Here is a 26796-nt window from a genome sequence, read left to right on the forward strand (position 1 = left end):
CCCTTCATCCCACGTTATTCCCAAAAAGGCTAGTCTGTCCTGCACACCTCTAGCCTCAGGCTGCCAAGCTCTTCAGCCTCAGGCAACAAACCCGCTCCGGATCTCTTCACTTCTTTCATTCCTTCATTGCTTTGTCCTTCACTTTATCCGTTCTTTCGTCCCGTCGCTGTCTTACCTCTGTCGAAGACTCAATTCACGAACTGGGATACTCCATCTATTACTCTATAATTCCAGCGAACCACTCCTCCCGTATAAAAAAAGCCATGCAGCTCATCTCGAGCTAAAGTAAGCTCAGACGGAACAAGCATCGAAATCGCAATCGCAATCGCGCCGAAAAGCCAACCACCAACCAATTCTTCTCTACAACCAGAACCCGATATAGACCTCACACCAACACCGCATACGCCTCCCTTATTTCATCGCATAACCGTTTCCCTTGAGACCTGGACGGAGATCGAACCAACGGTGCCAACCGCTATCTAAAAATCACCAAGCAACACAGACAGGCAAAGTCAACATGGATCTCGCAAATACCCTCATCCGCAGCGTGGCGCGCGCGTTCTACGAAACGCGCCACATCCTGGTTGTCGATGCGCTGTTTATTCATTCTGTGTAGGTGTTTCCCTTCCTCCTTGTCTGCAGGTTAAACGAAGCTCTAATTTAATATACCGAATAGTCTCCACGTCGAAGACCTCGCTTTCCTACTGGGCATGCAACAGAAAGATCTCCGAAAGTTATGCGCCAAGTTGCGCGAAGACAGATTGATTTCTGTGTATGCTTGCTTTACCTTTCCCAATCCAACCAAAACTAACAACACCCCCCTTGGGATAGAAACACCCGCGCCGAAATTCGCGACGGCTCCACGCGCCCCGTCAACCGCGAATACTACTACATCCCCCTTCACCCGGTAATCGACGCCATAAAATACAAAGTGTCCCGACTCACAGCGACCATAAAAGCGCAATACACGCCCAGCGAAGAACGCAAAGAATACGTTTGCCTGCGCTGCGGGGCCGAATGGACGGAACTGGACGTGCTGAGCCTCTACAGCGAAGAGGGCTTCGAGTGTCAGAACTGCGGGGCGATTTTGGAACGGACCGAGGATGTGAAAGGCACGGAGGGGATCGATCGGACGGGACATGAGAAGAATAGTAAATTGATGGCGCAGTTGGATGCGATGTTGAAGCTGCTGAAGCAGATCGATTCGGTGGAGATTCCGCCGAATGATTTCGATACCGCGTGGGATCATAAGGTCGATGTGGTGCGGAATCAGGCGATTAATCCGACGCGCGCGGCTGTGGTCGTGCCGTCGAAGACGGAGGCGGTGCGAGGCAATACGAAGACGGATGCGGGGGCGTTGGAGATCTCGTTGACGTCTTCCGAAGAGAAGAGTGCCGCGGAGCAGGCGGAGGAGGTGGCGCGGAAGGCGGCCGTTGAGAAACAGAATGCTCTGCCGGTGTGGCATACGCATTCGACGGTGTCGACGGGCCCTGCGGCGGGCGGGGGCACCATCAAATCCGAAGGCGGAGTGGCTATCAAGTCCGAGATCAAGGACGAAGACGACGAGCAGAAGCCCGCTGTCGATGCGCTGGACGATAAATTGGCTGCATACTACGCTGAGATGGAGCGCGAGCGGGCCCTGCAGGCCCAGGAGGACGCAAGCAGCGTGGACGAAGACTCGGATGAGTTCGACGAGTTCGAGGACGTGGGCGTGTCGGCCAGCGAGACGGCGTCTCCGGCGGTCGGCAGCGGGAGTCTAGGAAACGGAGGCCCGACGAGTGTTCCGTCAGCCCCGGGGATCAAGCGTGAGTTGGATGCGGATTCGGGGACGAGTGGTGTGCCGACAGCGTCTGCTACACCGTCGACTACGGCGTTCGAGGACGGCCCGGCGGCGAAGAAGATCAAGGTGGAACCGGAAGTCAAGAAAGAGGAGTCGGATGAGGATGACGAGGAGGAATTCGAGGATGTTTGATGGCAACCGGATACGCATATCAAGTCTCTCACCAGGATCTCCCAAAGCCGCAATTGGGCGCTGGCGCCAAGGACCGAATCTCATATATGAAGCACGAAAGGAAGGCATCTGTGCCATTCAATTATACTCTATTTTGGCTCCCATTGATTGCAGGGCCACGCTAGAGTCACCAGACTATAGATACGGGCAGTATATTCTTATACAGAAATTCAAAAATATTATTCTTAATACTTTATACATATTATTGCGTGCGCGTGGCCGTCGGTGGTGTATGCATCACCTATGCCCTACGTATGGCTGGGTGGCGGAGAGAGAGGGTAGAGCGGAGGATTTGCAGAGCGATAATTAAGAGAGTAGAGGGTAAGGGGATAGGGGTAGAGCCCGGTGAGCTGTAGGCACTCGCCGAAATCCAGGTGGGAGAGGGTTGCTCAGGTAGGCGATGGCCTCGTCCCTGTTGGTGGGTGGTGTAGCCGGCCGCTTAGGTTAACGCGCGCTTCGACTTGCGGTATAGGGCTCTTACTATCTCCATACCGAGTATAGTGAGAGATTCTTATAAGTTTCTTCTCGATCTTTCCCTATAGGACTATATGTAGAAGCTCTGCAGCTCTAAGGGCTTCACGCACCGCGGTGATCGAATCGATGATGGAAAGTACCCTCTATCAATCAGTACTGGGTTGGTTTGTTGATTGATTGATTGATGCAGGAAGAAACGAGGTCTTTCACTGTTGCCTATCTAAAATAAACGGTGAAATGTTTGGCATATCATGTGTTTCATGCATACAAACGCCTACATTTTTCGGTTTACACGAAGAACTGGAAAGGATGACGGTCAAGAGAGAATAATGCAAGGGCTACCTTGGCCTGTCAACACGGATATTGCTTCATCCTGTATTATAGCTATGAAATAACGCTGCAGAGAAGGAAAACAACCAATAAATCAATCTATTGAGTAAAAGTCCTGCCCTGCTACAGCGGGTAGCCTTCTATTCCATGCAAGAACGTGAGCAAGACCAGCAACAGAACTGATAGATGTCTAACAGAGGCAACGGAAACGCCAACCGATGCAGGGACATTGGGCGCAGCCAACAGATAACAGAAATAGGGGAGTTTTGATCATCAAGTCGTTTCTCATATGTGATACAATCACGGTGTCTTGCTTCTTTACTTTTCGTTTCGTAGATTCACCGGTTGGGGGGTTGTTGACCTAGGGAGAGCCTGCCATTCCCATTTCCGAATCGCTCACGACGGAATTGTCTTCCCATTCCTCTGCAGAAGGTACGTCAGACTCTGGGTGGCCCGCAGGAGTGGAATTAGACGGAAGGAAAGGTAAGAAAAAAAGGGGGGGGGGGGGGGGGGGGGGAGGGGAAAAAGGGGAAACTTACCCGATCCTAGCTCCTCGGGAACATCGACTGCTAAATCCTCGACAGCCGCCAACACCACTAGGAGCCCGTGTTAGCTGATAAGAATCCATGCATCAACTGGCTGGGGGAACATACTGCGAGCCTGTTCAATAGCCTGCTGATCCTCTTCACTGTCGTCAAAATAGGTGGCCAAGCAGTGGTCCATGACGGCTTTCATCGTCTCCAGGAGCTTTGTTTCGAGACCCGTGTCATGAGCACCCATGTATAGATTTCTTAACCTGTCCACACTAGACGAGACCAGATCTCTAGCAACCTGGGCATGGCGTGACTGCCAGTCATCCTCGCCTACATTTTCCCTCGTAAATAGGATGCCACGTAATATTTCCATCGTCATGTTTCTCACGGTTCTGTCCGGAAACATGAGCAACGTCGGAGCCCAATCGGGAATTCTATTGATCAGATGAGAGAGGAACCACCGCTCGTCAAGGCCGAGTCGGTCGTTGCTGCAGACCATGACACTCCTGAAAAAGGCGAGGTGCTCTTTGCCGCCGCGATCATTGATGGAGTCAAGCCCCTTTGCAACATAGTCAATCATGGCGGCAATTCGGTCTTCATCAGGACCGCGTCGACAGAAGGTCAGGGTCGCCTCCAAGAATGGCGTGCAAAGGTCGGCCGGGGCGACGCGAAGGCCATCCTCGAGGACCTTACAGATGGGATCGAGCAGGCCGGCCTGGGGTTCGGCATCCAACAGTAGGCCGACGATGTTTCGACATGCTAGAGGGTTACTATATGAGTGAAGAATCCTTTTCAGGATAGATAGCTCGTCGTTTCTCCCAACAGATCGGAGGAGATCATTTTCCGAGACGGTCAGATGGTAGGTGCCTTCGGGCAAGACCCGTCGCTCGTCATCAGGGGTGGGCGGAGCATGGAAATCAATGCGCGTCAGCAACGAGGCCAGAAGATCCATCATCTTTCTGTGGGAGAATCTCCGGCCCTTCTCCACGAGCTTAAAGTAACCAAGGTACTGGCGCTTGAGTCGCTTCGTGTCTTCTAGGTCAATCCACAAAATTTCCAAAGACTTGAGTAGGAACCCGTAATTGAGGACCATTCCCGCTTCCTCGGTCCCCAAATTTGCAAGGAGCAACAAAAACTCAAAGTAATCGTCCCAGGCTCGGAACATCGTATGCAGTGTCGCCCAAGCGCCTTCGAGCGTAGCGACCACGTTTTCGACGCCATCCAAATATCGCACGCGCCACTTCTGGCTCTCGAGACTCTCAGGTTCCGCGTCATTATTGATAGCAAGCCTCTGCAATTTGGAGAGGGCACAGATGAAAATTCTGACTGAGCTGTTGCGAACAGAAGCATGGGGGCTCCTCAACAGGTTGCGGATGCCCGCTGGTCGATGTACCACCCACTGGAGGATCCTGTAGGCCGTTCTGGGAATCTCTTCAATCGATCGGCCGATCTGATTCATGATCAGATCCAATCCCACTGGCTCCTTCGCTCTCGACACCAGCTGCTCCAGTGTATCCATCACAATGAAAATGGCCTTCCGGTCTATATTAGAAGAATCCCCCTGCTTAGACTGAACCTTTGGCAGCTCCAAAAGCAAGTATCGGACAAACGTGACGTAAGGCGGGTCCATCAGGCAATATGTCCGAATGAAGATCTCATTTTCCATCGTGATGTGATTCGCAAGTGGCACAGGGAGCTGCACGCGCACGGGATACTGCTCTGTTATGGGCTGGTATTCCGATCTGGCCGACTCGGCATCCGACACGCGCTGATAGAAGAGCATGTAAGCGTTCCAGGCCTTGCAGTAACGCACTTGGCCCATGGCGGTGTGGTTGGCATTGTCGTTGTAACCTCCAAAACATTGGTCTGGGATCCGTTTAGGATCAAATCGACTGACTTCCGAGTCGTTGAACTCCACCCACGAGCCACCAGTGCCAGCAGCTGCAGGTCTTTCGCGGATATAGGAGTAATAGTGGCCAGACTCGGCCGTGCCACTATGAACCAAAACACCGACCAGCTCGAAGATATCCTCCTTCACTTCAGGGTCCTGCTCGGAAAGGTATTCAACTTTGAAAGGACTCATGTCCACCCGCTCAGGAAAATGAAACTCGTCGTTGATTTTACTGCGGAGCATCGAAACCATATCGAAGTCGAACCGCTTGAGGTGGAAGATGAGGTTGTCGGGCACTTCTTTCAGGCAAGCCCTCTTGACGGCATCGACGTGTCGCCCACAGGAAGTGCAAGAATACTTATTGTCTCCCTGCATGATCTCTCCTTCCACATAAGCCTGGAGACTTTCCTCGAGGCTCGCCTTTCCCTTGATATCGCACTGAATGGCAGAGAAAGGTTCTAGGCGTTCCGAGATATGAGGGCACTCTTTAGATTTGATTTGCTGGACTAGCTGGCCGCCGTAAAACGACCGGAACGTTTTCTTGTCCCGCGGGTCCGATATCTGAGCCTCCCACCGGTCGAACAATAAGTTATAAAATTCATCAACGTCCATCTGCACAGTAACATCGACCGGTTCGTTGTCGTACGTGCAGATAGAGTCCACCAGGCCTTGCGGGTCGACACTCTTAAGCCATGTTTCCTGCATATAGCCAAAGACCTTCTTCGTCTCATCCAATAGTCTCTGTGACGACTCCGGATTTCCTAGGCGGAGCTGCATCATAAAGTCACGGAAGCCCACGTTCATAAAGAGTTGACTCAGGAGAGAGTTCATGTAGCAGGTGTTGGACAGGTTCTTGAGCCCAGCATACCCTTCCGGTGACCGGATCATCTTGTAGCGGTCGTAAGCCCAATTAGCCGAGAAAGTATAGCCCTGGGGAATGATCTCGTCCATGCGGTCGAGAATTCTAATGTAGTTCTCTTCTTGGCCGCAGAGCAAGATAATGACAGTGTAGAGCTCCTGGCGAGTGTGCGGGTGCAGGACAGGCGTTCGAGGAACAATTGCCTGGTTTGACGATGGGGACGACGACAGGTCAGGGAATAGATATTTGTCGAACAAATCCTCGGCTAAGTTGAGCGTGTCCACTCGGATACCGTGTACACTGGCCGCCTCAAGGCACAGCCGGATTAGACGGATGAAGCCATGGATTACATTGTCTATCAATTCACGGCCAACGAGCTCCTTGGCCGGATGGCTGAACATGATGTCACTCCATTGCCTGAGATATTCGCCAAGGATGAGGTCACCCGGGGACTTCTCGGCAACTGGGAAAAATACCTCGGTGGCCACTTCGAAGAACTCCGGGGACTGGTGTACGTATTCCAAAGTACGTGAAAAGTTCTGCAAAAAGGCATCCCAGATGGTTGCCAGAATATCGACTCTAACCGGGCTTTCGAGGGGAGAATCATCGCGCGCTTCAAGGGCGTCGGTATCCAAGGGTTTAGCCTGTTTTTTGGAAGATTTGGAGTAGATAATGGCAGCATTGATGGTCTCTCTGATGCATTTCCGAATCGGCGGGTGGCTCTCTTCGAGGAGGAGCGAAAACAGCAGCTCAGAGAACTGCACTTGTTGTTTAACCACGTCCCAAAACTCATGGTCGCGTGCAGAGGCTTCGAGTAAACTGTCGAATGAGTAGCATATCAACTTTTGTCTAGTGTTTCCTGGGAGTTGGGACTCGTTCATCTTGCGTCCAATTTCCATTAGATGCCGCAATTGTTGGACTAGCGCCACTGCATTTGGGATCGGCGATGGTTCATCTGCCACGGGGTGTTTCGCTAGGAATAAAACATAGGCTGTTAGATTGTTCCCAGGGCAAATAGAAGAAAGGGGCCTTACCTAGCAGCGCCTGGCCAAGGCATTCGACGAGGGTTGTCACGAACAGAAGTCTCGGATGGTCCTCCAGAGACTCGCGCATATCGGGGCGTGTTAAGGCGGCGACCAAGACATGAATACTATGGGACACGAATGTCTGATTTGGCGATGACTGTTTTTGAATCGTGTCAGCGAGGAAAAGCGGCCTACATGAATGAATTGAAATCCAACTAACCTCGACATTCTCCTCTCTCAGACAGATCATGAGGGCATTCGTTGAATAGAGGAAGTTATATGGTTTGTCCATAGGGAACATATCGTCTTCGGTGTTGGAGGTGGACTTGACCAACTGGAGAACCCTCTCCTGTGGGGGAAACACCATAAGAAAGTCGTATATTTCCCGAGCCAAGTTGTCGGGTAGACTGAGAAGGTCATAGAGATCATCAAAATGCTTGAGCACTTCGGAGTCAACAGACGTCAAGGATTGGCGCCGTCCTCCCCGCGATGTTGCCTCCCGGCTATCCGGATGACGACGGATAAGCACTAATCCAGCATTGAGTCTTAGTTCGCGGATGCTTGACTCGGGCTTCTCAAGCAGGTCAACTCTACGTCCACTAAAGATGATATTCATCTTAGAGAAGCCAGTCAACTGCGCAAATTGATCGTAAAGCTCCGACGCAGTCGAGAGATCCCCAATCTGCAAACAACGAACTTTGGACTGCGCACTACCGTCAAAAGCTTGATATCGGAGGCTGATCGGTTCGCCTTTCACCGGCCTGTCCGGTAACCCCGGCGGCGAATTTTGCGGGGGACTGTACTGGGGCCGGCTTCGAAGCCCCTGCAAGAACTGGCGCAGAAAGAGAAGTGAGCGACTGAATCTCAGCTCTTCAGCCGGAAGGTCCGGCTTGGAAACTTCCACCCCTGGTTCCTTGCCCGTCTCCTCCACGCCATTGGTATCATCGCGAGGCGTGGACTTTAGACTGGACGCCGCAGACTTCAGCTGTTCCACACAGCGGTCCACTAGGGCAATGTGCGTAGCCTCGACGGCCGATCGGGGTGACCGGTGGATGATGTTATGATCCAGGTAGACCTCAATAGCAAAGTTGGTCGCGTCAGTTTCAATGGAGCCCGGGGGAGACGTCAAAATGAAACGCCATATGCGGTCTATGCCCGGAATCGAGACAACCTCATTCTCACCCGCAATGGGTGGGGGGTTGAAGCGAACTTCGTAGCTGATGGTGTGCTTCGCAAACAGAAGAATCTCGGGGAAGCAGCCCTCGCTAGGCGAGAGCCCTGGAAGGTACTCGTGGATGCAGCGCTCGATGAACGGATTCGGCTTGGCGCTTTGTCTCGTGAGACTCGAGAGCATGTCCCAAAAGGCGCGTCTCCCCTGCTGCGAAAGCTTCTTGGACATGAACACATCCTGCCACAACAAGTCGGCAAGATCGGGTGTGATAAGCTCTGCGACCTGGTCGATAATGCGATTCAGCAAATTAATGCGCGAAACGAAGGCGGTCTTTGCAAATGAATCCTGTAGAAAGTCGGTGCCGTTCTGGTCCACCGCACGGACGATGTTGTTGAACACCAGGCGGATCAGGTCGAACTCGGTGGCCAGCTGGTGGATCTCGCGGGAATCGTAGCTCGGGAGGAGGGCGCCCAGCGCCTGAATACTTCCCACTGCAAAATCGTTCATCTCGGCGATGTCCTGGATGCATCGTTCATACGTCTCCATTTTATCCGCGTCACTGAGTCCGGCATCCATAATCAAGCGCAGCTGGGAGCTTGCAAATTTCTGCAACAGGGCCTTGTGCTCCACGGAGAAATCCGCGGCCGCTGCGCTCTCGCGGATCAGACGTACACACAAACGTAGCGGGATGACGTCCACATGCGGCGCATCCAATAATGGGTGCCTTTCCGTATGCTTTTCGCGTATGTGATGGAGCAGCTGTTCGCAGAACTCTACCATCCGCGCATCGAAGCGAGCTAGCGGAAGATCGAGCAGCTTCGAGCACAGGTAAATTAGGGATGGAGAGGCGGACAGATGCATGTGGAATGTTCGAATGAGCATGCCCAAGATCTCCGATACGGTTCTGGGGTCCGGGCTCTCTCTCGCGGCCGTCCAGATGGTATCCGTGTCCGAATCAGCGTACGTGCCGGTAACAATCAAGAAGCCGACGATGTTTCCGCTTCTACTGATCAATTGAGGATGAGAGTCGATTCCAACCAAATACTCGACGATCTGATGCTCTCTCAGGAACCGCACGAGGTACTGGACAACGGGATTCTCCATCCCCGACGGATCATGTTGGATATACCGTCTCCACACCGAAACAAGGCTCGATTGCATGGCCTCGACCCCTTGGACCCTTATCTCCATACGACCATCCATGATGTGCTTTTTCAGGGCCGCAAACTTCCAGGCATAATGTATGATGAAAGCGCGTTCCTCAGCCATTGCAGTTTCCGGGACGTCGATTTCAAGATCTCTGGCCATCTGCTGCGCGATGGCAGGGATTCGCAAGGAAGCAGTGAGATACACGCCCGCAATGTGTTGGAGCAACGCCTCGCTAATATCACTAGTTACCCAAGGAGATTTCTTGGTGATTCCGTCTTGGTACCTTTCGTCTACGGACTGGATCGTACTGTAGGCCGCTTGAAGGATGTGCACGTAGGCGCTAGAGTGGATAACGGCATCATCTGCTCCCCACTTCCGACGCTCGTTCCCCGATTCGACAATGCTATGAACGAGGGCGACAGCTGACGCCAAGGGAGATGCGAGTTGAGGCCATCGAGGAATCAGAGTTAGGATGCGCGAGGCAAAATCGGACATGCGCTGCACGTAGTCGAGAGGAGGGGAGGCAATCTGATCGCTGATGCGCGCTACCATGTTCGGAACCTCTGCGCCATAGATTCTTTCCATGGTACGGTAGAGAGGGATGTTGTTGATCTGTACCATCCAACACAATGCCGACACATAGGTTCTCGAGATCAATTCTGTCGCCACGCGGAGCTCCGTGTCTTCGATGAATTGGTCCAGCACCAGTGCATCCATTGTGATCAAATGTAGCGCGAGGCGAGCAAAACTAAGGAAGAACTCTTCCAGACAAACCCAGGGCCCTTGGCCTTCATCGGCGGGGAGATCCTGTCTATAAGTCGAGGTGTTACTCAAAGAAGCTCCATCGTTAAAGAGAAAAGAGCAAATGCAACAGCTTCACTCACACTCTGCGTAACAAGCTTTCCACTAGGCTAGGAAGTTCCTCCCAAAAGTCACGATCCACCACCAAGACCTCGTAGGTCAACTGGTCCAAATTGGTCGCAACGTCGTCGAGCCAAGCCTTTGCCGCCAGAAAAACAGTCACGTTGTGTGGAGGCCCTGCGAGATTGTTTGATTAGATGAAATCGAATGCTACCGGGGACTATCAGCGTTTCGGCTCCCTTACCCTTCTCGATGATGGTACAAATTTCTTCCAAGTTGTCGCGAATGTCATGGTCAGGACGGAGTTTAGGGAAGGTCTCCGTCAACGGAGGTTGGTCCTGTAGCTGTACAACGTCCCCGTCTCCCAGCGCCTCCCCCAGTGGCTTCCAATTTGAGGTGTTGGGGTCCTGGTCCATATCCTCCAACTCCGCCACCTCAATCTCCGGGCTCTGCGCAGGGGACGACGATAACGAGATGGCCTTGGAAGCGTGGGTTCCGGCATCTTCAGCGGTTTGCGAGGGGCCGGTCGGGTCGGGTTGCGCGGCGGGGGGATCTTCGGGGACGGCGGAAACGGAGGCCATATCGTCGGCCGGGACGGTAGTCGTGGTTGGGGATTTGACGTTGATTGTGACCCTGCTGGCCGGGCGGGTTGACGCCAGAGCTTCGCGCTCGGCGGCAGCAGGAGCGTCCGACGCCTGGTCGGACATGCGAGCAGGGTCGGTCTTATCGGAAGACCAGTTCTCTCGAATGCCACTTCCGCTGTCAAGACGAGGGCGTTTCCGGGTAGAGTGAGGGTCGTTATCTTCCATGGGATCGCCGGGGGAACGCGTCGAGTCGATTGATTTAACGTCAGGCGGGGTGGTGCTAGAGCTCTCTAGCGGGGCAGCGGCCATGACATTTTCTCCCTGGTCCTTTCCTCGGAGCGGACCACCTGAACAGAAGAAAAAGAAGATAGATAAATATATTTACCTGCGCGGAATATAGGTAGAAAAGGGAAGGAGAGTACAGTTGAGGCTAGTAAATTAAGAAAAATAAAATGAAATAAAAAAAAAAAATGTGACCGGAAAAGCGGTCGGAGGTGAGGATTTGCAACAAGAAATTGAAAGGGCAAGAGTGATGTGGGTGAGGAAAGCAGGAGCACGAGCGATGCAGGAAGGGGCAGTGGAAAGGGAAGAAGAAGAAGAAGAAGCAAACGCAGGGTTGTCACAAGAAAAGAAAAGAGGAAGCAAGAAGTGAGAAGTGAGAAGGAAGGAGAGAAAGGTGGTTGTGGGGACCAGTCGGAGATCAGGAAGGCAGCTGCGACCAGAGGAGCTGCAGCAGTCGGTGAGTCTGGACTCCGCGAAGGTCAGGCAAGGCAAGGTTCCTGAAGGGACGTGAGGGGGGAAGAAAGAGTTGGTTGAGCTGAGCTTTTCCCAATCTTTAAGAAGTGAAGCTCTGACGTTGCGGTGGAGTCGCGTCCGCCCGTTGGTTGGTTCTGCACGCTGATGCCGCGGCGCTACCAGGAATTTCGGTCATTCAGTTATCAAGTATTTGTTTCCCCGGCATGGCTGGCATAGTCCGCCTTGAATAATTTCTTAATATTAGGGTTGAATACCAGTCCTTCAACTAACATCCAGCAAGTCTGATTCATAATCAATGCAGGATGTCGCTATGATTCCAATTCTCCCACGCGGGAAATTGACGGGGAAATCCAGCCCAATAGAATCATCACAATAGATCAGTAGATCTATACTATGTCAAATAATAAATAATTGGTAAAAAGAAAAAAAAAAGGAATGAGTATAGTCTTTGCGATCCAGCCTAAGGGATGGGAGTTAGCTATGAAGCGCCACCACTCAGTCCGTCCTATCTATTTCCCACATGAACAAAACTTGCTAGATTAGAATTATCCTGACAGACATCAAGTGTCTCGACTCTCTACTCTTACTCTCTAGTACTCCGTAGTGGTCGCCATTCTAGACCGGCATGACATAATACCTCACTACGGAGTAGTTGATGATTTTCCCCTCAACCTTAAAACCTCCGCCCAAACTCCACTTCAACCTTCCACGCCTTCTAGCGTGTTCGTGCCAAACCCTTGAATGCAGCTATCCTGCATTCAATCGCTGTCCATCCGCTCATCCTGCATTCAATCGCTGTCCATCCGCTCATCCTGCATTTAACTAACGTACCTTCCCGGCATTCTGTGTTCGATATTGGGAGCCTCTCTACGTCTTTTCTGCTCCTCCCCCGCTACTCAAAGGGGTGTCTGGAACTAAATCCATGGAACCGGCACCATCTTGCCCTAGACAACAAAGCAAAGCAAAGTTGAATACGAATCGCCGCATCCAGAATTACAGGAACTATTAATTCATTTTATGCGTATATGCTGATTGGCGGAGCTGATGTCGGGACCTGGGTAGCATTACTCAAGACAATGAAGAAAAGGAGACAGAAGATATATGTCTTCTACTTCTATACGTCGTTCTTATTATTCCTTCATCGCCGTCTCAATCTTGCGAAGTACTCTTGCCGGATTGCCCGCAGCCACGTGGAAGGCAGGAACATCCTAGATCTCTCCGTCAGCACACTGTATGCAAGAGTCAGTCTGAAAGGACTACCTTGGTGACCACGCTTCCCGCCCCAATAACCGCGCCTTTCCCGATCGTCACCCCCGGAAGGACCGTGACGTTGCCCCCTAGCCAGCAATCCTCGCCGATCACAACGTCTGCTCCCATCTCGGGGCCCTTGGTGCCGTTGCGCAGCTCCGGATCCAACGGATGAGTCCCGCTGTACAAGTGCACGTTGGGGCCGAACAGGGTGCGCGCTCCGATAGTCACCGGACAAGTGTCAAGAATCACACAGTTTGAGTTGATGAAAACCCCTTCGCCGACTCGCACGTTGAATCCGTAGTCGATTCGAACTGGGGGCTCGATCCATGGCTCTTGCTCCAAGAGAGCGTCGTCCTCGGCGGGGTCCTCCTTCGGGGGCGGCAGAGGGGTTTGATCCTCCGTAACACTGCCGGCGTCATGTTAGTAGGCTGCATCGGCACCCGCAGGGGATAAGGTCAAAGTGAGACAGATGTAGACAGATGGTATAGACAAGAGAGCGCTGCTCTTGCTTACCGTTGCCATCGTACTCACTCTTTCCAGAGCTCGGCCAGCCGCCGACGAGAGACATCCCCCGCGCTGTTGAACCGGCGAGTCGCACGGCTACAGCGAGCCCGCGCGGCGATCAAGTCCGGGGTGAAGGCGCAGTAGAGCTCACCCCGGAGCATCTTGTCTCTCTCGGTCGGGACAGAGGGGTTGCTAGACGTCATTTCGAGCTCCGACTATCTACGTAAAGTTGATATGAATGTATGCTTACGATCAGTAACATTGAATGCGGGGAAACAACAAAGAGCGAATGAGTCAGCAGGGTGGAGACCGCGGAGGAATCCCGTGACGATCAAACAATACAATCCGTCGGAGTTGATTCTTCTCCCCGCTGGTGCCTATTGTTCCTCCACCCTTGCGAGGACGCTTGGTCGAGCTGTCTCTTCGGATCAATCGTCTGCACATTTTGCACATTGGCAATGACACGCTCCTAGCATTCAATCTTTACTTCTTCTTCCCTCCCATCCTCCCCTTTCCTCATCCCCGAACAGAAAAACACCCCCAAATCCAACAAACACCACGACACCAAAAGAACCCCCCTATTCCTAACCATCCTAGAACAATGTCCTCGTCCCCCGAATTCAGCTCCTCATCCACCACCACCTCTCACGTCGCCGCCGACGAACCCCCCACCTGGCGTCCCCCACGACCAAACACAACAACAACACCACCACCCGCAGCCGAAAACATGTCCTCCAACTCACCACCCCTCGACGCCTCCAACTACCCCGGCGGCAAAAAGTCGCTGGCTGGCATCTCCCTGCGCGCCTTTCTCATCGGCACCACCCTCGGGCTCTCCGCCTCGCTGACCCTCACGCTGCGCCTCTTCTCCGACACGCCCCTCTGGCGCGTCCCCTTCTTCCTCGCCTCGCTCTGCGTCTTCCACTTCCTCGAATACCACGTCACCGCCGCCCACAACACGCGCTACGCCTCCGTCTCCGCCTTCCTCCTCTCCTCCAACGGCTGGGCCTACAACATCGCCCACACCTCCGCCGCCCTCGAATGCCTCCTCGCATACTTCTTTTACCCACGCGAGAGCTACTTCACTTGGTCCGGCCCCGTCGCCGCCCTCGGCGGCCTCAAGATCCAGCTCGTCCTAGGCCTCCTCTTCATGGCCGTCGGCCAGACGATCCGCACGCTCGCCATGGCCCAAGCGGGGAGTAACTTCAACCACACGGTCCAGGTGGAGCGCAAGAACGGACACATGCTGGTCACGCACGGCGTGTACGCGGTCCTGCGTCATCCCAGCTACTTCGGGTTCTTTTGGTGGGGACTCGGTACCCAGCTCGTGCTGGGGAATGTCGTCTGCTTCGTGGGGTATTTTGTCGTGTTGTGGAAGTTCTTTCATAGTCGCATTCAGAGTACGTTTCCCTTCTTTGGCCTTGGATTTGCCATATCGAAGTGCGGTTGAGGTAATAGCTATACGCGCATGCTAACGATCCTGCTTTTGTCCAGGAGAGGAACGATTCCTGATTGCCTTCTTCGGGGACGAATACGTACAGTATAAGAAGAGATCCACTGTAGGGATCCCTGGAATCTGGTGAGAAAATATCTAGGTCTGGGTACGGGGTGCCTAGGGCCTCTACAAAATATGTAAATTGAACAGACGGACATTTTACCGGTCGATAATAGCTAGCTAGATACCTAGCATGGTTGTAGAATAAATCAAAAAGCATGTACGCGGGGACCGTCTACCTAAGTTTCAAACCCCTTCAATAAACGGAGTAAATATGGACTCGGAACCTGGATATACTCAAGGTGTAAACCTAGTAACATTACCTATATACACGAAAATCGAATAACTCACACCTGGTATCAACATCACATCTTGAAAGAAAGAAGATCGCTCTAAAAGCAAAACAAACCCCAAGATCAACAAACCCACTCGAATCAACCACTCGATCGCTCATTCAATCACACCACACCCTTCACGGACTCAGATACCTACGTACTTAGGTAACCCCCATCCAGCCTAGAGTTTACTCTCCGGCGCAACACCCCCAACAGCACCACTCATAAACGCGCCCTGGGGATCATCCTGCGCAGACCCATCCACCGCAGCGCCCTCAGGACCAAAAAGCACCAATTCCCGACCCCCCAACGTACTCCACCACGTAACGCAGTAATGGGCCCTCTCGACGTCCATCTCGCCGCTACTCAGGGCCTCCCAGAACCGTTCGACGCAGGCGGCGCGCATTTCGGCGTCAGGGATGACGTTGATGAGGGATGCTGTGAGAGGGAGCCATTCCTGGAGGTCTTCGACGCGGAGGAAGCAGAGGCCGTCGATCAGGGAGAGGGTGAGGGCGGCTTGTTCGGAGAGGGGAGGTGGGGGGCGTTCCATGTCGAGGGGGGTAGTGGTTGAGGAGGGCTGGGGGAGGACGTTGGTGGATGCGTGGAGGGCGCGGTCGTGGAGGACTTCGAGGAGGATGGATGGGAGGAGAGGTTGTTTGTTTGCGATGGGGGATGGGGGTGCGGTGACTTGGAGGACGGTTTTGAAGGCGAGGCGGAATTGGCGGATGGAGAGGTTGTCCGGGAAGACCTGGAGAGTTGTTAGTTGTGGGGATTCGGGGAAGGGGGCTGTGTTGGGCTTACGGCAAAGAGGTTGTCGATGTAGAATGGTAGATGCGAGGCTGCTACGCTGGCGTTATCTGGGATCGCAAACACGGCGAGAACCACGCTGTGCGCCGCTTCAAAGATCTCAAGAAGATGGTTGTTCCCACCGGCGGGGAGGTATGGAACTGCGGCGCAAATGAGGAGGTCCTCGCTGAACTTTGGCGACAGGATAGGGGTGAACAGTTCGGCTGTGTTGAGGAAATACAGATCAAGGCACCGTTCAAGTGGATGGGCGGGGATCTGGCCTAGTTCATTCGGCTTGATGCTTTTGAGGAAATTCTCGGCAATATCGGGGTACTGTGCGAGAATATCCACCGCGGTCAAAGTCACAAACATGTGCTGAGAAGAGGCATTCGGGCCGATGCGCGAAGAGATAAAGTAGAGATTCCGGAGGATGTGGAGAGATTGCATAGACAGAAACGGTGCACCTGATCAATCAGCAACGGAGTTCGGCTCAAAGCATTAAGCATAAAATATGTGGGTGCTTACTTCTATTAGCTGCCAACACATGATCATTGAGCACCCGTCCGAGAACGGCTCGAAGCACAATCACAACGGAGTACAAGCAATTCCGGAGCAATTTCCACAGGCTCGGGATCGTAGTTTTCAGAGACTCGGCATCCAAAAACTCGGCCTCCTCTGCTCGATCAACCTCTGACAACTTATTCTGGCGCCACTGCACCATCAAGGTACGGACGAAATCCGCAAGATGATCGACAGATCGGGCCACCAGGCCTGGATCACGGACATTCTCAATTGCATGTGAGATAAGCCGGGACAGCGGACCCAGCGCAGACACAAGCGGACTGGATGAGATTGCGGTGACACGAGCGAAGGTGATAGAGTGCTCCGGCCATTGGAATCGTTTTCCGGCCGCCTCCACAATGTCCTTGTCCACCGTGCCCAGGAAGTAACCCCCCTCGAGACCCTCCGAGGACGAATAGACACTCTGCATCAGCACAGGGAGCAAGCGGTCATAGTTGATCATCGTCCGTTCGTAATCCGAGAGCAATTCAAAGGAATAATTCAGGACCATGGTGATGCAAAGACCCTCGATTTCATTGTCGGGATTCAATTCTTCCAGCGCCAGCTGCGCAGCCGTCACAAGCGCCATTTCCACCTTCTTTCGGACATTCCACGATAGCCCCTGTCTGTTCTGACCTTCGAAGCCCAGCAAGAGTCCCCCGATCAGTAGCACGTGTCGCCATCGCGGCGACTTGTCATCCGCTCCACTGACAACGGCTTTCACCCACGCATCCCGCTCGATCTTCTTGGGCTTGACATAAGGTATCCTCGGGTCGTCAGATGTCTCATTCTGCACGAACGCGATGGCAGCTGTATTGAAGACGCTGAGGATCTTCCGGCAAGCGTGTAGATCGACCGCGTGGTCCCATATCGCGGGTGCCGCAAGCAACTGTGACGACAGGAGACTCAGATTTAAGGGATTCGCAAGGGTGTACAGAAGTCCGGTCGCCGTGGGAAGCAATCTGATGGGAGATGGTCAGTCGAGATGGCTGAGCTGCGGCCGGGGGCTGGGCTGGTTATCTCACGCAAAGGCATCTTGGAGATCGGATGGCGACTGAAGCGACCGCAACAGGGCGCCGAGAGAACGCTCGGTCGCCATCTTTAGAATGCAACGTTTAAACAAGCAACCAAACGATGGCGCATGGGAGGCGACCAAAAGACCGTAGGACAGACGGAAGTCTAATAGAACGACTTGCCGCGGAGAACCCCAGATCACCTGCCGAGGTTAATCCGGAAATGATAACAAGATTGCAAACACTGCAAACAACTAGCTAGCTGGTAGCTCCTCCGCTCAATGCCTCAAGTCTGGCCTTGACATCCGGTACAGCACTTTATTGTTTACCCTCCAACATCCGGGATATCATGATTCCTCATCCCACTTCGTACAACCGTGACCCCAGTTGACAAGGCAAGAACACGCCTGTCAAAAGCTCATGGCCAACAACCGTGTCCCCATCAATTATCAAACGCCTCCGTTCCCATCGCTCTACGATCCCTTTCCCCGTCGCAATGGTGTCGCTTACTACCTGTACTATACCCGCGACATCTGGCGCTTCACACTATACTGGACCTTGATTTTCTACGCAGCCAGCCACATATTGGTCGCTGCTTTTGCGCTATTGATGCAAGGCCGGAATTGGCGGATCTGCCTGGCCGTTCCGATCATTTATGTTGCTATCGCGGGCTTGGAGGCGCTGATGGCTGGAAGCATCATCGGTCTTGTGTAAGTCTTGGTCCTTTTGGCTGTGCTTCAGGAAAGGAGCATTAATCCGTTTTCCAGTCTAGGTAGTGTCTACGAAGCTGGCAACTTTCGAATGTCGACTTGGATACCCATCATCTGGGGTGGGATTAATGTTTTGGTCTTGATACTGTCTAGTTTCCCTATGCAAGGAGGGCTATGAGTATTGTATGACAACGAACAAAATATCGCAGCCTTGCCGCCACCGGTTCTCTCAGCAAACGCGCATTTCTTCGGGGATAAAGCCAACCACAGCTGGTCTGTACTATTGTATAGGCTTGAGATCCTTAAAATATCCGAGTTAAAATACATCCAGTGAAGAACCCGGTGCTCTTGAAATCCATGCAGAAAAAAAGCAAATCCCGCGAAAAGCTACCTATATCTACGCCGATATCTCCAAACAAATTTTCAGTAAGATCGAACAGATACTCGAAAGAAATCACCTGCCATATCCATTATCCGGCATACCACCACCCAACCCAGGAAGGCCTCCAGGGCCCATGGACGGAGGAATCGGGCCAAAGTTTGCAGGTGGGAAATTCGGGGGCAAAGAGACGCCTTGAGACATCAGCTGCTTTTGTAGCTCGGCGAGGTCGACATTCACAGGTGGCGTTCCCGGCATACCGGGAGGCATACTGAACCCAGGCATACCAGCGCCTGGTGGGAAATTGTTTGCTTGAGGCGGTTGCTGGGTAGAGAGCAGGGCGGCCAGACGGCCAGGATCCATCTGAGGCATCCCGGCTGGCATTCCCTGCGGCGGCGGCGGTTGGGGGGCGCCAATGCCGGGCAACAATGGCGCAGGCCCGTTCTGCTGGGGCCCGCTGCCCGGAGGTGCGCTTTGTATCCCGGGCAGAAATGAGCCGGCAGGTTTCCGCTGATCGACCAAGCTTTCGGCTTCGTCCTGCATTTCCTGCTCTTCCTCTTCCCGCATCTGTCGCTTTCCAAAACCCCGGTTCCATGTGCCTTGAGCCTCCGCGGCATCTTCTCCGATATGAAACCTGTCTTTCATGTAGCTAGTCTCGCCAGGTCTAGTCCGCGACCAGAACCGCGTGAAATTATCTTTAGAACCGGACGCAAGTATATGTCCGAGCGGATGCCAGTCCAATGACCAAATCGTTGCGCCATGCGCATATTGGACCTTGTGGGCCGGGTGAATTACTTGCGCGGGCGTGTTCGCAGGATCGGTGCTGTCGTACGGTGCGACCGTGGGCGCTTGTCCCGAAGGCATATTTGGCTCGTCAAGCAACCAATGGTACAGGGATCCGTCCTCACTGCCCGTCGACACGAGCGTAGCGTGAATAGGATGCCATGTGAGAGACGAGACCGGCTTCTCATGGCCTCGAAGAATGCAGATGTCTCGCATCATACGTAGATCGAAGATCCTTGCCGTCTGGTCACGCGACGACGTTGCCAAAAGATTGCTGTTGACCGGCGAGAACCTCGTTGCGGTGACTGTATTCTTATGGCTGTGCAGGGTGGTCAAACATCTTGTCGTGCGGGGATCCCAGAACTTAACCTGGTGGTCTTTAGACCCCGAAACCAGCAATCCCTTGGTGGGATGCCAATCGCAGGACTTGACATCCCAGTTATGGCCGGTAAGGACAGTGTCGGCCGTTCGAGAGGTAAAGTCGAAGATCTTCAAGGTCGTATCGTCGGAGGCCGTGAGAAATTTGCTGTCGCTAGGAGACCATGCCAGGTCTCGAACGGCATCATGGTGCGCATCGTCGATGGTTTCGACGTTGTTAAAGTTCGGTCGCCAGTATTTCACATCACCTTTTTGTCCTCCGGAAATCAGCCAATCATGGCTGTGAGACCATGACAAAGAAGTCACTCCCGCTTGCAGTTGATCGTAATGAGCCTATCTCGCGATCAGCATGAGGCGATCCTCGTCGCATGTAGTCACATGGAAAACATACATCCATCACCGTCTCAAAGTTGAAGGCCGTTCCATTCCACAGCATAAACTCTCCGGTATGTCCACCCGTCAAAAGACGCCTGCCTTCCGGAGTCCATCGCACGACGGTGATCGGCTTTTTCGACTTTCCAATAGATTGATGTAGATGGCGCACGGGAATGGTGTCTGCCGGGGAATGAACGCGCGCTAATGGGGGGAGCATCTGAGGGAAGCCAGGCGGTTAGTCTTTGGTCAAGCAGCCGTGTCAACAGAACGCGGTCTCAACTTACATCTACCACATAGCTCGCACTCGGCCTTTCTACCTCCATCCGATGACCTCCCGTGTAGTGCGGTCGTCGTGTACGCATCCATTGTACGAGCGAGGAGCTATAATCCGTGACCAGTCCTGGAAGATCGGTTAGTTTATCATCGGCAGAAACCATAGGACGGCGGTGATTTCACCACCGCAAAAACAGACAGAGAAAAACATACTGGGTCGTCGCGGGCCTGCCATTCCACCTTCAAAAGTCTTTTGCGACCTTGAATATGGCGGGGCATCACCGCCCGATTCGTCGTAATAGGCCATCGCAACAAAGCCGGGTCTCTCGTATTCAAATCACAAGGGAGGGAACGTAGTTAACGGGGGATTCCGAGAGGTTTGCGATCATGACAGGGGAGACGGGGGTGAGGGAGATAGTGGCGAAGAGATTAGACAAATGAGACACGCGTAGAATGGTCCAAAGAGTCGCTAAAACGAAGTGGACATGGCGTGCATGCAGGTCAAACAAAAGGGACCTAGCATTGATGCTGGGTTTCTTTGAGGTCGGCAAGAATATTGAGCTGGGCCGGGCGGGCGGTCATCAGTTGCCCAATGATGCTTAGTGCCAAACGGCGCGCATCAAACAACCTTCCCACCCCCCGGTCATTCTTGTCGAGGCCTTTGCTCCTTCGCCGTTACAATGCGCTACGTGCCAACCCCGCCGTCGTTTTGTTGGCTTTTTATGCTATAATTACCTGCTCACTTCCCCCCCCCCCTTCCCCTCTCCCCTCTCTTCCCCCTTTTCGTAATCCTTTCTTGTCATGAGTGCCCCGACCGAGGTCTGCCCCGAGGGATTCCTGTCCTATCTTCCGAGCTATCTCCGCAATTGAGTCGAGAATCAGCTAGATCGTGAGCTGTCGCCTGGTGGCCGTGGGTATTTCTATTCCGCGCCACGGAGTTGATTACAATTACCATTGACCTGGGCACGTCGGTCTTTAGGACGTACATGTACGACAATGAGTGAACTCAAGACGTCTGCGTCCCCTCACGATGATAATGCCTCGAGCAGTGGGGTTTCATACTCCAAACCCGTGAACGGCACTTCTGTTCGTCCCGACGCTTCTTCCGTGACCACCGAGAGCTCCAAGGGTAGTAAAGGGAAGAGAAGAAGTAAATATCGCCATGTCGCAGCGTATCACTCGGAGGTGCGACATTCGAGCCTGAGTCGTGATTCCGATGCCTCGACCAGCTTCCTAGGGTTCCGGAACCTCATGGTCATCGTTCTAGGTAGGAGACCTATCCCTGTCTTTCCGCACCGAAAACTTACACTTACTCTCCCCGACCAGTGGCGATGAACCTTCGATTGATTATTGAAAACTTCATGAAAGTGAGTGCCCTGGAGGTCGGTTCGTGGAGTTCCAGGCTAATCCCGATCTCCGAATAGTACGGAGTTCTCATTTGTATCAAATGCCACGATTATCGAAAACAGGATGTCGTGCTGGGCACCATGCTCTTCTCATTGGTCCCCTGCCAATTGTTCATCGCCTACGTTCTTGAATTGGCTGCCGCTGGACGAGCTAAGCAGACCGTCGGACGAAAGAAGAAGGACGGGTCAGCCGACGGAGACGAGCGAGACCAGCGCGCGTTTCGCACCATCTGGCGATTTGCATTATTCTTCCATATCGTGAACGCTCTACTTAATCTCGCCGTGACCAGCTTTGTCGTCTACTACTACATCCATCATCCCGGAATTGGCACCGTCTGCGAAGTCCACGCGCTCATCGTTGCGCTCAAAAATTGGTCCTATGCCTTCACCAACCGCGACCTCCGCGAGGCGATGCTCCATCCGTCGGCGGAGTCGGCCATCCCCGATTTATACTCATCCCTTCCCTATCCCAGGAACATCACTCTGGGCAACCTGACGTACTTTTGGCTCGCACCGACATTGGTCTACCAGCCGGTCTATCCCCGGTCGCCGCGCATCCGCTGGTCCTTTGTCGCCAAACGTATGTTCGAATTCGTCGGCCTCTCCGTGTTTATCTGGCTTCTCTCCGCCCAGTATGCTGCCCCGGTACTTCGAAACTCGATTGAAAAGATCGCCGTGATGGATATCGCGTCAATTCTGGAGCGGGTCATGAAACTGTCCACGATCTCTCTCGTCATCTGGCTTGCTGGGTTCTTCGCCCTTTTCCAGTCTTTCTTGAATGCATTGGCGGAGATTATGCGATTTGGCGACCGCGAGTTCTACACGGATTGGTGGAACAGCTCGAGTCTTGGTGCTTACTGGCGGTCATGGAACCGGCCTGTGTACCTCTTCATGAAGCGACACGTGTTTTCTCCCATGGTTGGAAGGGGGTACAGTCCTTTTGCGGCAAGCGTGGTTGTCTTTACGCTCTCCGCTCTTTTACATGAATTACTTGTGGGCATTCCCACCCACAATGTCATTGGTAAGTGGAACTGTTTCTAGGTCAATCTAAAAAGGGGGCTGTCACATGTTACTCTTACTGACCACGTCTAGGCGTCGCACTTGCCGGGATGTTGTTTCAGCTGCCACTGATCGCCATCACCGCTCCAATGGAGAAGATGAAGGATCCACTGGGTAAGGTTATCGGGAACTCCATCTTCTGGGTGAGTTTTTGCCTTGTAGGGCAGCCTCTGGGGGCACTGCTGTACTTCTTTGCCTGGCAGGCGAAATACGGCAGTGTGAGTAGGATGTAATGGGTGGTTTGGGCATAGATTTCAGGGCTGTTATCAGGGCATTAGATTAGTGGTTTGTAGCAGGCCTTTGTCTGGAAGTGTTGCATGGGTGGCTGATCGTTTCAACCTACCTCGCAGATATATACACGCATAGATTGGCGGATTCAATTGCAACGTGTTCTTTTGCCTACAAGTTCCATCAGATTCTCTTTCCTACTATTAGGCAGCACTGTCCACGAACGCATTTAACTCAACACGAGGCATTAGTCAATGTTTGATCAACTCAGGCACAGCAAAAAGCATACCTACCGGGCCGCGGAAAGCCCCCGTTCCGACTGGAACTGCTTTCCCCGGATTCCGAGAACCGTGACGTAAGCGGAGATCTTTCTCCATTCATCTAACAGAACTCCAACTGCGATTGATATAAATTGCATTGATCTCTCTCTTTACTCATACATTTACATATTCAAATATACCTCAATTGCAATTGCAGTTTTACATACAGTCCACCCACCATCTTATATCCTCCACAGCACTGTCACAGCAATCACAATGGTTACTACTCTGACCGTCCCCGACAACTACGGGTGAGTATGCCTCAATTGCACGGCTTTTGGTTCTCTTTCTAATGGAATGCAGCGCTGCCATTGCCATCGCCCTCGGTGCCATCCCTATCATGGGCTTCGTTCACGGCAACGTGGTCACCAGTCTTCGGAAGCCGGCCAAGGTGCCGTACCCGCACACTTACGCGACCGTGGAACAATGCAAGGAGAATGTATGATCTGTCTACTCCGTACCCCATGCTCTCTGCAGTTACATTGCCTATCACCATACGGAGTACTCCGTACCTCCGGGCTACACGGACCCTCAGCCCCCACACCAAGCAAACAAAAGAAACCAACCCCCAGACCAAACCAACATAACTAACCTCTCCCCCATCCAGCCCAAAGCCGAACAATTCAACTGCGCCCAACGCGCCCACTCGAACTTCCTCGAGAACGCAACACAAGCCATGCTCTTCATCCTGGTCGCAGGACTGAAATACCCCCAGCTGGCGACAGGCCTCGGCGCGGCGTGGACGGTCTGCCGCGGTCTCTTCCTCTACGGATACGTCTACTCGGGTAAACCGCAGGGTCAGGGACGGTACCTGGGGTCGTGGTTCTGGCCCATTCAGGGTATTCTCTGGGGATTGACTGTTTTCGGGGTCGCGAAGGATTTGATTTCTTGGTAGATGTACTTGTCGGGTTGTAGGTAGGTAAAGTTTCGAGGAAATTACGGCCAAATGTACAATATTACCTATTAGGATGGCTGTTTCGGTAGGGCTAAAATGGTGGCTTTGTTTATTGTTCATGTCATATGTGGAGTGGTTCCTTCGTTAATCTTGGTGCTGTGAATCATACATTACTCTACAATCTACATATCTTACATGGTTACATGGTGCTCCTCATACCTGGGATAACCTCGGCAGCGCTGACGGTCAGGTGCTGTCCTGTGCCCGTCAAGAAAGTACAGTCATGTGACTAAAAGTATAAAAAACCACAGATTTCACATGGCTTTTTGGCTGTCCGAGAATAACAGAATTTGTATGGGCACCAATCTTTGGATGCCACTGGCCCTGTCAAAACGTCAATTCCGTGCAGATAAATATAGAGGTATAGAAACAGATCTACTAGCTATCTAGCGGTGTACTCAACATTACGTTAGCATGATTTTTGCGGCTGTAAGGGGTGATTGAAGATGCTACAGCTTGTTTGACTGTTTTTCTTGCGATCGAGGTTTGCGGAGTCGTCCTGCTCAAGGCGGTCAGGCTGGCGTTGGCGGTCGATCATGTGGCTGACCCACACTCGGCCGCTGTGGCTGGTGCTTCCCCTCCATTGACGCTTGATATTTTTTGCCGACGAGATACTCTGGACATTTCAGGAGCGTTTCGATTGGACTGTCTTATTTTCTCTTATAATATCATATCATTGATCTCAGAGACATATCACTGGGATACTACGAAATCCACTACCCCAGCTACATCTTTCCTCCATCTCCACACCCCGCATTACCCCTCCATCCGATATTGACATGTCTTCCAAGTCGCAATTGACATACTCCGAGCGGGCCAGCAAGCACCCCAATGCGCTGGCCAAGAAGCTCTTCGAGGTCGCTGAGGCCAAGAAGTCCAACGTCACGGTGTCCGCCGACGTGACGACCACCAAGGAGTTGCTGGATCTAGCCGACCGTATGTCCTTGCGTTGCCATTTCACAACGTCCTATGAAGCGAAGAATACCATTAGACTGACATAACCGAAATTCAGGCCTCGGTCCCTACATCGCCGTCATCAAAACCCACATCGACATCCTCTCCGACTTCAGCGAAGAAACCATCACGGGACTCAAGGCCCTCTCGGAGAAACACAACTTCCTGATCTTCGAAGACCGCAAATTCATCGACATCGGCAACACCGTCCAGAAACAGTACCACCGCGGCACCCTCCGCATCTCCGAATGGGCCCACATCATCAACTGCAGCGTCCTGCCCGGCGAAGGCATCGTCGAGGCCCTGGCCCAGACCGCCGCCGCCTCGGACTTCCCTTACGCCGCGGAGGGCCGCGGACTGCTCATCCTCGCCGAGATGACCTCCAAGGGGTCCCTGGCGACAGGCGCCTACACGACCGCGTCGGTCGACTACGCGCGGAAGTACAAGGAGTTCGTGATGGGGTTCGTGTCGACGAGGGCGTTGGGGGAGGTCGTGTCGGAGAATAGCGCGCCCGTGGACGGGGAGGATTTCGTGGTGTTTACGACGGGTGTGAATCTGTCGTCGAAGGGGGATAAGTTGGGACAGCAGTATCAGACTCCTGAGTCGGCGGTTGGTCGCGGGGCGGATTTCATTATCGCGGGTCGGGGTATCTACAAGGCGGATGATCCGGTGGAGGCGGCCAAGCGTTATCAGGAGGAGGGGTGGAAGGCGTACTTGGCGCGTGTTGGGGGTAATTAGTGGGGTTGGTTTGATATAAATAGTTGGGGGTGATATGAAGTTCGGTGATTATCTGGATGGATCTCTCGGGCAGTGAGTATGGGCTGATGAGCTCGGCTAGAGAGATAACAGCCGTCATGCAGAGCAGCTATTTTGGCCTGCATGAGATGATAAATATTTAGTCACCGATAAGATGATAACGAGATAACGATATCTTGAACATTGAACATTTTGACCTCAACAGGAGACGTCGGATATACATCTGGCACCGAGTGATGGTTTCCCATCGGAAATTTAACCTCACGAAGGATAAACCAGACCAATCCACGTAGTCCACTTGTCTTGGACAGTCTGTCTTCTGAGTCCTGTGCCACCAGACAAGCCTCCCCGCAAAGCCAACCGTCAGCCTGATCGACAGTCCAGGATCGCAAGCTCCCTTGGCATTGTCAAACCGAGGAGAAACCAAACTCGGACCTGATAGGGAAGGAAGCACGTCGACCGTCATTCGCCCCGTCGGCAAAAACCTAGATACTCATCTGGTGGAGTTATCCTCCCATCCGGCCAATTTATCTCCAATGGATAAGCCGTCGTGGCGTGGGTTTCTCCTCATCGCTTACTTTGGCCTCTTTCCCCTCACTCTGCTGCTGTCCCTGCCATCCTTGTCGCCCGC

General features: G+C 53.0%; 11 protein-coding genes across 11 annotated transcripts; 7 read left to right on the forward strand and 4 right to left on the reverse strand.

The window, feature by feature from the left end:
* Positions 1–517: 517 nt before the first annotated feature.
* LDX57_003311 (uncharacterized protein) lies at positions 518–911 on the forward strand (the record flags this gene model as incomplete). The annotated part of the gene is made up of 2 exons (XM_046084956.1): positions 518–612; positions 677–911. The coding sequence occupies 2 exons, from the start codon at positions 518–520 to the stop codon at positions 909–911; spliced, it is 330 nt and encodes a 109-aa protein (XP_045940919.1).
* Positions 912–1159: 248 nt separating this feature from the next.
* On the forward strand, positions 1160–1972 carry LDX57_003312 (uncharacterized protein; the record flags this gene model as incomplete). The annotated part of the gene is made up of 1 exon (XM_046084957.1): positions 1160–1972. One exon carries the CDS (start codon positions 1160–1162, stop codon positions 1970–1972), a length of 813 nt encoding a protein of 270 aa, XP_045940920.1.
* Positions 1973–3176: 1204 nt separating this feature from the next.
* Positions 3177–11197, reverse strand: LDX57_003313 (putative ubiquitin C-terminal hydrolase; the record flags this gene model as incomplete). The annotated part of the gene is made up of 6 exons (XM_046084958.1): positions 3177–3238; positions 3355–3411; positions 3469–7071; positions 7133–10254; positions 10328–10481; positions 10549–11197. 6 exons carry the CDS (start codon positions 11195–11197, stop codon positions 3177–3179), a joined length of 7647 nt encoding a protein of 2548 aa, XP_045940921.1.
* A 1577-nt stretch (positions 11198–12774) lies between these two features.
* LDX57_003314 (sugar O-acetyltransferase) lies at positions 12775–13602 on the reverse strand (the record flags this gene model as incomplete). The annotated part of the gene is made up of 3 exons (XM_046084959.1): positions 12775–12852; positions 12905–13301; positions 13427–13602. The coding sequence occupies 3 exons, from the start codon at positions 13600–13602 to the stop codon at positions 12775–12777; spliced, it is 651 nt and encodes a 216-aa protein (XP_045940922.1).
* A 128-nt stretch (positions 13603–13730) lies between these two features.
* STE14 (protein-S-isoprenylcysteine carboxyl O-methyltransferase) lies at positions 13731–14982 on the forward strand (the record flags this gene model as incomplete). Its single annotated transcript, XM_046084960.1, has 2 exons — positions 13731–14799; positions 14894–14982. The coding sequence occupies exons 1-2, from the start codon at positions 14001–14003 to the stop codon at positions 14980–14982; spliced, it is 888 nt and encodes a 295-aa protein (XP_045940923.1). The 5' UTR covers positions 13731–14000.
* Positions 14983–15410: 428 nt separating this feature from the next.
* pex8 (putative peroxisomal membrane protein Pex17) lies at positions 15411–17675 on the reverse strand (the record flags this gene model as incomplete). The annotated part of the gene is made up of 4 exons (XM_046084961.1): positions 15411–15977; positions 16031–16479; positions 16541–17538; positions 17602–17675. The coding sequence occupies 4 exons, from the start codon at positions 17673–17675 to the stop codon at positions 15411–15413; spliced, it is 2088 nt and encodes a 695-aa protein (XP_045940924.1).
* A 334-nt stretch (positions 17676–18009) lies between these two features.
* Positions 18010–18303, forward strand: LDX57_003317 (uncharacterized protein; the record flags this gene model as incomplete). Its single annotated transcript, XM_046084962.1, has 1 exon — positions 18010–18303. The coding sequence occupies one exon, from the start codon at positions 18010–18012 to the stop codon at positions 18301–18303; it is 294 nt and encodes a 97-aa protein (XP_045940925.1).
* Positions 18304–18753: 450 nt separating this feature from the next.
* Positions 18754–20794, reverse strand: PFS2 (WD40 repeat domain-containing protein; the record flags this gene model as incomplete). Its single annotated transcript, XM_046084963.1, has 4 exons — positions 18754–20172; positions 20231–20431; positions 20499–20614; positions 20701–20794. The coding sequence occupies 4 exons, from the start codon at positions 20792–20794 to the stop codon at positions 18754–18756; spliced, it is 1830 nt and encodes a 609-aa protein (XP_045940926.1).
* Positions 20795–21483: 689 nt separating this feature from the next.
* On the forward strand, positions 21484–23185 carry LDX57_003319 (putative diacylglycerol O-acyltransferase (DgaT); the record flags this gene model as incomplete). Its single annotated transcript, XM_046084964.1, has 4 exons — positions 21484–21754; positions 21814–21854; positions 21912–22914; positions 22986–23185. The coding sequence occupies 4 exons, from the start codon at positions 21484–21486 to the stop codon at positions 23183–23185; spliced, it is 1515 nt and encodes a 504-aa protein (XP_045940927.1).
* A 178-nt stretch (positions 23186–23363) lies between these two features.
* LDX57_003320 (MAPEG family protein) lies at positions 23364–24543 on the forward strand. Its single transcript, XM_046084965.1, has 3 exons — positions 23364–23751; positions 23804–23939; positions 24108–24543. The coding sequence occupies exons 1-3, from the start codon at positions 23717–23719 to the stop codon at positions 24393–24395; spliced, it is 459 nt and encodes a 152-aa protein (XP_045940928.1). The 5' UTR covers positions 23364–23716; the 3' UTR covers positions 24396–24543.
* A 691-nt stretch (positions 24544–25234) lies between these two features.
* Positions 25235–26147, forward strand: pyrG (orotidine-5'-phosphate decarboxylase pyrG; the record flags this gene model as incomplete). The annotated part of the gene is made up of 2 exons (XM_046084966.1): positions 25235–25391; positions 25468–26147. The coding sequence occupies 2 exons, from the start codon at positions 25235–25237 to the stop codon at positions 26145–26147; spliced, it is 837 nt and encodes a 278-aa protein (XP_045940929.1).
* Positions 26148–26796: the final 649 nt, after the last annotated feature.

Source organism: Aspergillus melleus (assembly GCF_016097325.1).
Source record: "Aspergillus melleus strain CBS 546.65 chromosome Unknown contig2, whole genome shotgun sequence".
Taxonomy (NCBI): domain Eukaryota; kingdom Fungi; phylum Ascomycota; class Eurotiomycetes; order Eurotiales; family Aspergillaceae; genus Aspergillus; species Aspergillus melleus.

Bases quoted from the DNA above. Each gene is read 5' to 3' on its own strand.
- LDX57_003320 (XM_046084965.1), top strand. From the start codon at position 23,717: ATGGTTACTACTCTGACCGTCCCCGACAACTACGG. The intron at 23,752-23,803 runs GTGAGTATGCCT...AATGGAATGCAG, and splicing joins ACCGTCCCCGACAACTACGG to CGCTGCCATTGCCATCGCCC. The intron at 23,940-24,107 runs GTATGATCTGTC...TCCCCCATCCAG, and splicing joins TGGAACAATGCAAGGAGAAT to CCCAAAGCCGAACAATTCAA.